The sequence below is a fragment of the Hemitrygon akajei genome, chromosome 16 (genome assembly GCF_048418815.1).
Source record: "Hemitrygon akajei chromosome 16, sHemAka1.3, whole genome shotgun sequence".
Classification (NCBI taxonomy): domain Eukaryota; kingdom Metazoa; phylum Chordata; class Chondrichthyes; order Myliobatiformes; family Dasyatidae; genus Hemitrygon; species Hemitrygon akajei.
In genome coordinates, this window is record NC_133139.1 from 70,651,412 (window position 1) to 70,660,073 (window position 8,662).

Genomic DNA, 8,662 nt, shown 5'->3' on the forward strand with positions numbered 1-8,662 from the left:
GTGTTGTTCTGGCAAGCTTTGTGTGCATGCTATGTTGCCAGAACACTTGTGGGCTGCCCCAAGCACATCTCTAGATTCTGTTGGTTGTTAGCACAAATTATGCCTTCCACTGTATGTTTTGATATCTGTGTGGTAAATAAATCTGAATCTGAAACTTCAAGGTGTATGGAGGAAAGTACAGGGGAGTGCAAGAGGTAGCTTTGTTCAAAGAGTGGTATGTGTGTGAAACACTGCTAGGGGAGGTGGTGGAGCCAGATACATTAAGGGCATTTAAGAGACTCTTAGATCAGCATATGGATGAAAGAAAAATGGATGGCCACATGGGAGGGCAAGGATAGATTTAGCTTGGAGTAGATTAAAGGATCTGGAGGGCCAAAGAACCTGTACTGTTTCCATGTCCCAAATGGGAAGTTTGTCAAACCCTGTTGCCTCTGCTCTGGAGCCAAGGTCACCCCCAGATTCATACATGAAGCTACAATTTACAGATGACATTTGCAGACAGGTTATGTCCAGACACTGAGCTCAAAATCATCTAAACATACAGGAGATTGAACCATGAGCTCCTGGGTCCTTTACTGTCCTTTGGGTCCTTGTAGCACAGCACCACTCTCAGAGCCAGGACGGGATCCTGGAAAGTATGGACCATTTTTTTTATATCATGGGGAGCAGCACTCAAAGGCAAACACTGATGACTAAATTCACCAGTGCTTTCTGTATGCCTATAATGTTTTTGGCCATAGAAGAAAAAAGTGTCTGGAAATCAAGATTCCATACCTAACACAAACCATTTAGTCTAAGGATTAGCAGTGAACCCTGCCTTATGAATGCTTCTGAATTGTGCACAGTCTTTAGCAGTGTAAAACCACCATCAAAACCATGTCTGCTGGCTCTTCCACCAATTCTACCTTTACCCCACTTCATTTCCTGATGGAACCTACCCCTTTCTGGTTAATGCCTTGCCTCCCATTGGTTAACCTGAGTATTGCAGCCACAGCATTGTTCCTTGTGCAAGTGGAGACACAAGTCTGGGAAGGGTATTTAAAGGCAAGGGGGTGAAACAGGCATCAGAATCAGCAAGTCTGGCTTACACCCAGCTGGGTTTTTCCTTAAGAAGAGCTGGAGAGGGTTCAGAAGGAAGACATTACCCTGGAATTCTGTTGGGATTAATTACGAGGTCAGAAATAGAACCAGAGATAGCTTGAGACTTGTGGGCAGGCAGCTCCCTACCAACTCTTACAAAAAACAGAAAATTAGTCTTTCAGCCTGCATAGCATTCCCGAGGATACACAGCACAGAAGCAGGACATTCAGACCAACCTGTTTCTATCGGGATTTAAGCCTCAATAAATTTAACTCTAATTGCATCCCTCCCCCCACCTACTTGTCTACTTTCTCCCTGAATGTATTGATATTATTTGCCTCAACTGCTGTGGGAGTGAGTTTCGCATTCTCGCTGTTCACCACTTGTATTTCTTCTGAATTCCCCAAATGAATTTCTCGTTGATCGTGTTAGATGACAACTTCCAGCTCTGCCCTTCCACACAAGTGGAGCATATCCAATTCTCATATCCAATTTAAGGGTCTCTGTTTAATTATTCCTCAGCCTCTTTCCTCAGCATTCCAGAGTCAAGGAATTAGCTGTTGGAATTTCCCCAGTTATGGAAAGTTTAACAAACTGAAACTACAAGGTCGGGTTAGTAATGGACTATGATTTGAAGGCATTTATCAAAGGACCAGCATTTGGGAAAGGTACATTCAGCGGGCATTTTATTAGGTATATCTGTACACCTGCTTGCTAACACAGTTATCGAATCAGCCAATTATGTGGCTGCAATTCAATGCATTAAAGCATGCAGACATGGTCAAGAGGTTCTGTTGTTATTCAGACCAAACATCCGAATGGGGAAGAAATGTGATCTCAGTGACTTTGACCACGGAATGATTGTTGGTGACAGACAGGGTGGTTTGAGTATCTCAGAAACTGCTGATCTCCTGGGATTTTCAGGCCCAACCATCTCGAGTTTAGAGATTGTGCGAAAACCAAAAAAAAAAATCCATTCAGTGAGCAGCAGTTCTGTGGGCGAAAACGCCTTCTTATTGAGGGAGATCAGAGGCGAATGGGCAGACTGGCTTAAGCTGACGGGAAGGCGGGTTTAATTTTAAAAACCACGCGCTACAACTGCGGTGTGCAGAAGAGCACTCTGAACACACACGTCGAACCTTGAAATGGCTGGGCCACAGCATTCCGTGCTCACTTTATGGGGTACAGGCTGTCCCTAATAAAGTGGCCTTTGAATGTATTTCCCAGTGCCCCCTAAAACATCTTCGATCTGGCATGGATGTAATTAGTGGGAGAGAGAATCAGACAGAGCTGACTTCCATCTCAGTAACTCACCCCCCCCCCCCCCCTCCCATCCCCTTGACTGCCCACGCTTGTCGCAACAAGATATCTAAAATCAGATGGTCATCTCTGCACCCGGGTCACACTCTACGAGAGGCGGCGTAGTAAAAGAAACACAGTGCGTAAAAAAAGTTCACAGTACAAACTATTTACTTAAATACAGGTATAACCATAGAAATATCAAATAAAACACACATTTTTGAACCCAGTCTGTTAAAACTAAAACCAGCGAGGAAAACGAACTCAAACGAGAGGGGGAAATAATTTACAAACGAGCGGTGCTGCGCGCAGCGTTTCGAGATTCACCAGGCACCTTTTCTGTATACAAGTCATTTGAAAGAGTCCTGATCTCCCCTGTGCAACTCTGCTCGGCGCCCAGCCAGTTCACTAACCCCTTCTGTTCACTCAGTGTTTATTTCGGACCAGTGCTTCAGGGAGATATCTCCCCCTGCTTCTCGAGGCAGCAAGAAGCCAATGTCATCTTCCGTACCTCTTTTGTGTTACCTTTCAGCGTCAGTCTCTCTTGCTCAGAAGCCCTGCAATTTCTGCGTTAATACTATCTGGCATCCACTGCTGATGTGAGTCATAACTTTTTGTTTCAATTGGGAGACCTGGTCCCTCAGGACGGTGGCCGTGGACGCCAGTCCCGCATTGTCCGATTTCAGCGTCTTCACTTTGTCTTCCAGCCGGGCTATCCTCTCCAGTTTCCTCTTGCGGCACTTAGAAGCGGCCACACGGTTCCTCATGCGCTTCCTCTCCGCCTTGATGCGCTCTTGGTTCTCCATGTCGATGGGAGAGAGCGGCGGGGTCTCTCCTCGGCTCTGCACCTCGGGCACGGTCTGCGGCTCCTCCTTGAGAGTCTGCAGCCTCGGGTGACCCACGGGCACTGGGGCCAGGTTATAGGCGAGCGGCTGGGGAGGCAGGTAGCTGATCGTGGCGGTGGGGTAACTTGCGCCGGCCGACAAGGCGTTGGAATTGTAGGCGGTGAGGTTCGTGTAGACTGGTGGCACCTCCGAGGGCACCGAGCTCCCGTACGCATTGTTGGCGTTGCAGTTCATGCCCGTGCCGGAGATGGACACGTTGGGCGCGACATGGTTTATTTTGTGCAGCTCTTCCAGCGCCTTCACGAAGCCGTCCGCAAAACCCTCCTGCTCGTCCGTGATGTTTCTCGAACAGAAATACTGTCCGGGGGTGGGCGTGGTGGTGATCACCCCATTACTCGATTGGATAATCAGACGCTCCAACTCGGGAGAGGCGAGTTTCAGGAGTCCCGAGTCGCCACCGTTCAACATGCCCTCTTCTGGGCTCCTGGTCTGCGGTTTCAATGACCGGGACGGCTCGACCAGGTTGAGGTTAAGATTGGGCTTCAAGTATTTGGACCCGTACTCGTGTAGAGCGCCGTCGGAAGCCCCGTAGCCCGTAAAGAAGGAATCGTCGTGATAGAATGGTTGCTCCATCTTTGTAGACATAGAAAACCCAGACAATTCACTTGGCGAGAGTCCTGAGGCGTTTCTTACACAGCCGAGTGACCGTCCGCTCTCCAGCGAGACTCAAGTGTACAGCTGCCGGAAGGCTGGGCAGCAACTGCAAAGTTCCCTTGGAAACGGATGGATGGTCGGGGTCGCTCCTTCGGCTCGCGAATTGCCTCAGTTCGCCTTCCGCTGTGGGATCAGCTCGGAGAGAGTCCACTTTATTTGCCGATGACAGGAGAAGTCAGCTCTCGTTCTCTCTGCTTGTCTCTCTGTGTCTGTTCTTGGATGCGAGTGAACAGTGTCTCTCTCTCTTTCTCTCTGTATGTCTGTCTGATCTACAGTAACATCCTCCAGTTCAATGTATTCGCTCACTCTTCCATGACTTCTTAAATAGCCGAGGTGATGTCAGCGTTCCGCCCACTTTGCGTGCGTGAGCGTCTTCGTGTTTTCTGTTATTTTTCCGCTCTCCTTCCGTCCCTCCTCGTAACGGTAGAGGCCAGCAGAGAGCTTAGAAACTTGTTAACCCTCTTGTTACTGAATACCTGTTATTTTCCATTTGCGTAACCGAGACTCCTGTCTTTTCTTCGCCTTTTGCAGTACTTATTTAATTTATATATACACGAGTACATACACATTAAATTAAATTACTGACTATATATAATGAATCGATACTATTAAGATATACAATATATAATATATATATACTGAATGCATACTATTAAAGATGATTATAGACGTATATGTAACTTTTATTGTTTTTATGTATTGCAATGTACTGTTGCCGCAAAAGAGCAATTTTCAGGGCAAATGTCTGTGATATTAAACCTGATTCTGATTCTGCTCAAGAATACAGATCTGCTTAAGGCTTGCATGAAAAAAAAGAGGAAGACTAGGATTTCAACAGTGATTTGAACATTCATTTTCAGGTTGTGGGTAAAACCATCAACTACAGCTCTTCATTAAATCTTCATCCACTCAATTCCCCCTTGCTATAATTCTAAGGCCAGGCACAACCCAGACGAGGGAAGGATGAGAGATACCCCGCGCTGAAACCCAACAGATGATGGATTTGCGACCACCTCTAGCCCTGTCACAGAGGCTAGATCTTTACTTGAGATTTAGGCAATGAACTGAACTTAAATGGCCTATTCCCCTGCTGGGATTTGACCTCTAGGGTTACTAGTCCGGTAAAAGCTATGTCCCCATCACTGGACCCCAGTCCATTCCGTCACTGGGTCCGAACTGGCAGCGCAACCGATGAGACGCTCTCAATCCTTGGTGTAGGATTTTGAAATGTTCGAGGCGATTCTGGTGTGAACTCCTCACCAGCTCTTCGAAATAGTGTAAAGGGGATATTTATGCTGGCCGTGAGGTTCCTACACTGCTTAGTAATGACTGGTGTAATACAGGAAACGTGGGAGTAATTGCGCATAGTAAGCTCCCACGGATATCGTCGGTCCACAAAGGGTCACAAAATTTCAGTGAGGCTAGTTAAAAGATCTTAAATATTGACGGCGTTCAGCTTGTTCAGTTGTACATCCTAGCTGGTGTGGTTGTTTAACCGGGATAGAAGTCACATTGCTAGATTAGGTGATCGCGGAACATAAAGAGAACCAGATTTGTGCATGCACGTCTTTGGACTAGGCAGGGGTTAAATAGCGAAGGGCATTTTATGAGTAGTCCTCCAGGGATCGTCATCTTATCGTGGTGGAGGCTTGTGAGATCCCGAGAGCGATGCCGGCCGGAGTTTAGCTCCTGGTAGGGTCACCCGTGGCGTTAAGGTCAGGGGAGAGGTTCCAGGCAAAGCGCGATCCAACTAACACCTCGAGGTTGGAACCGGCAGAAGATGAAGGCGGGGGAAAAGGCTGCAGCAGTGGCCTGGCATTGCACGCCACCGGACCCTGACGCGGATCTGCCAAGGTGGCTGTTCCTGCACCCGCCTCCCCGCATTAAACAAAGACACGCACAGACGTTCTCCATTAAAGGAATGACCTCTTGGGAGAGCATCATGCTCGACTCCAGTGATGACACCACCACCACTACGAGTTGTCTAATAATACACGGAAGTTACCATATTAACCATGTTTAAATATCAGCAGTTGATTACAATACTTTGATGAGCATTGATGGACAAAAATAGACTCGATTCGATTACTCTCAGCCTCAAATAACTATTGAACACTTACACTCAGTGACCCCTTTATTAGGTACCCCCCGCACCAAATAAAGCGGCCACTGAGTGAGTGAGTGAGTGTATGTTCGTGGTCTGGCAGCTCATCCAGTTCAAGGCTCGGAATGCTGCTAGAGGCGCTTTTCGACAGACCAGTGTTTTATTGGAGATACTGTCGCCTTCCTGTCATCTTTCCTCCCCATTCTGATGTTTGGTCTGAACAGCTGAACCTCTTGACCATGTCTGCAAGCTTTTATGCCTTGAGTTGCTACCACATGACTAGCTGTAATTTTGCATTAATGAGCGGATGTACAGGTACGTATCCTTAATAAGCCGGCCACTAGGTGTATGTGCATAGACTAACGCATCTCCAAACTAAGCAGTGCTGAAGAGGGCTATCAGACTCTATTTACGTAAAAATCTAGTGCCCGCTGCAGCCTACGATTGGCTCCTTGCCAAAATCCAAATTGGCATTCCACATGCAGGCTATCCTTTGTGTACAACGTTGTAATACTTGCCGGGACTTCGGAGAGAACGTACAATAAATGGAACAAGTTAAAATCGCATCGCAGGATCTTTGATGTCCACCCCAGATTGGGTTTTTGTCTCATTTGCAAGTGACCTGGGTGTTACCCCAATCCCTGGTGCTGTCAGTGTGGAGTTTGCATGTTCTCCCTTTGATCATGTGGGTATGGCCTGGGCGCTTAGGTTTCCTCCATGGGCACCGCTAGAGTAATTGTCCACAGTGAATTGCCATAAGTGCATGGGTCAAAGGTAGAATCGGTGGGGGGAGGGGGAATAGGTGGGGATGCGGGGCGAATAAAATGGGGTTAGTGGAGGTGGCTGGTTGATGGCCAGTGCGGCCAGATTGCATGCTGTATGACCGCACTGAATGAGGCAGTGTCCATGGAGCCGAGACACCAACACCTTCAGTACATACAGTCTTTTCTGTATCAGCCCTTCAATCTACAGTGGGACTAGGATCTCAGCCTATTGATCTGTTTTGAGAGACCACGCCACTATTCACAGCAGTGCGGTGCTGTTGACATTCATAGCAAAAGGATTTGAGTACAGGAGCAGGGAGGTTCTACTACAGTTGTACAAGGCCTTGGTGAGACCACACCTAGAATATTGTGTGCAGTTTTGGTCCCCTAATCTGAGGAAAGACATTCTTGCCATAGAGGGAGTACAGAGAAGGTTCACCAGATTGATTCCTGGGATGGCAGGACTTTCATATGAAGAAAGACTGGATTGACTAGGCTTATACTCACTGGAATTTAGAAGATTGAGGGGGGATCTTATTGAAACGTATAAAATTCTAAAGGGATTGGACAGACTAGATGCAGGAAGATTGTTTCTGATGTTGGGGAAGTCCAGAACGAGGGGTCACAGTTTAAGGATAAAGGGGAAGCCTTTTAGGACCGAGATGAGGAAAAACTTCTTCACACAGAGAGTGGTGAATCTGTGGAATTCTCTGCCACAGGAAACAGTTGAGGCCAGTTCATTGGCCATATTTAAGAGGAAGTTAGATATGGCCGTTGTGGCTAAAGGGATTGGGGGTATGGAGGGAAAGCAGGTACAGGGTTCTGAATTGGATGATCAGCCATGATCATACTGAATGGCGGTGCAGGCTCGAAGGGCCAAATGGCCTACTCCTGCACCTATTTTCTATGTTTCTATGTGCTTCTATGCAGGAGTGTGTGTGTGTGTGAGTGTGAGAGTGAGAGTGTGTGAGAGTGTGTGTGAGAGTGTGTGTGTGTGTGTGTGTGTGTGTGTGTGTGTGAGTGTGAGAGTGAGAGTGTGTGTGTGTGTGAGAGAGTGTGTGTGTGTGTGTGTGTGTGTGTGTGTGTGCGTGTGTGTGTGTGTGGTAACTATTACAGCACGCTATCACTAACACATCTAATATATATTCCATCCATGGCCACTTTTGTTCTGCTCTATCTTTTATTTTTTTTAAAAAATCTTAATCTTTGCAAATAAAGTGTGAGATTTGTTTGTATTTGCAGAACTGTTTTTCAGCTGCAGAAGTAGTAACAGACAGATAATGCCAAATTGAAAGGAACCTTAGAGGATCTGTACTGGCCTCATTTCTCACAGTATAATGCATGTTTCAAAAACCCAGGTTCAGTATGTACAGCTCATACACTCAGTGGCTACTTTATCAGGTACACCTGCACATTAATGCAAACATCTAATCAGCCAGTCATGCTGCAGCAACTCAATGCGCAAAACCATGCGGAAGTGCTCAAGATGTTCAGCCGACGTTCAGACCAAACATCAGCATGGGGAAGCAAAGCTGAGAGGAAGGCGATAGTAATTCAAATACCATGTATTACAACACTGGTGTGCAGAAGAGCACCTCTGAAATGGATGGGCTAGATATTACAAGCATACACTCACTAGCCTCTTTATTAGGTGCAAGAGATACCTAACAAAGAGGCCACTGAGTGTAGGTCCTTAATGGCGGGTAGGCTGGACCATTCTAACCACTGTAGAGCCTTCCTGTCCACCATCCTTATTTGATGGCCCCTTGTCAGTTCAAATATATGTGCCATTCCTACTGTGATTGCTTAACATGGTGCAATGAATTTACATCATTTACCTTAGGAATGATTTACAG

The 8,662-nt window shown here is 46.8% G+C and overlaps 1 protein-coding gene across 1 annotated transcript; it reads right to left on the reverse strand.

The window, feature by feature from the left end:
* Positions 1-2,532: 2,532 nt before the first annotated feature.
* On the reverse strand, positions 2,533-4,251 carry junba (JunB proto-oncogene, AP-1 transcription factor subunit a). The gene has a single exon (XM_073069140.1). The coding sequence runs from the start codon at positions 3,867-3,869 to the stop codon at positions 2,928-2,930; it is 942 nt and encodes a 313-aa protein (XP_072925241.1). The 5' UTR covers positions 3,870-4,251; the 3' UTR covers positions 2,533-2,927.
* Between the last annotated feature and the right edge of the window lie 4,411 nt (positions 4,252-8,662).

Coding starts and splice junctions, on each gene's coding strand:
- junba (XM_073069140.1), bottom strand. CDS start 3,869: ATGTCTACAAAGATGGAGCAACCATTCTATCACGACGATTCCTTCTTT.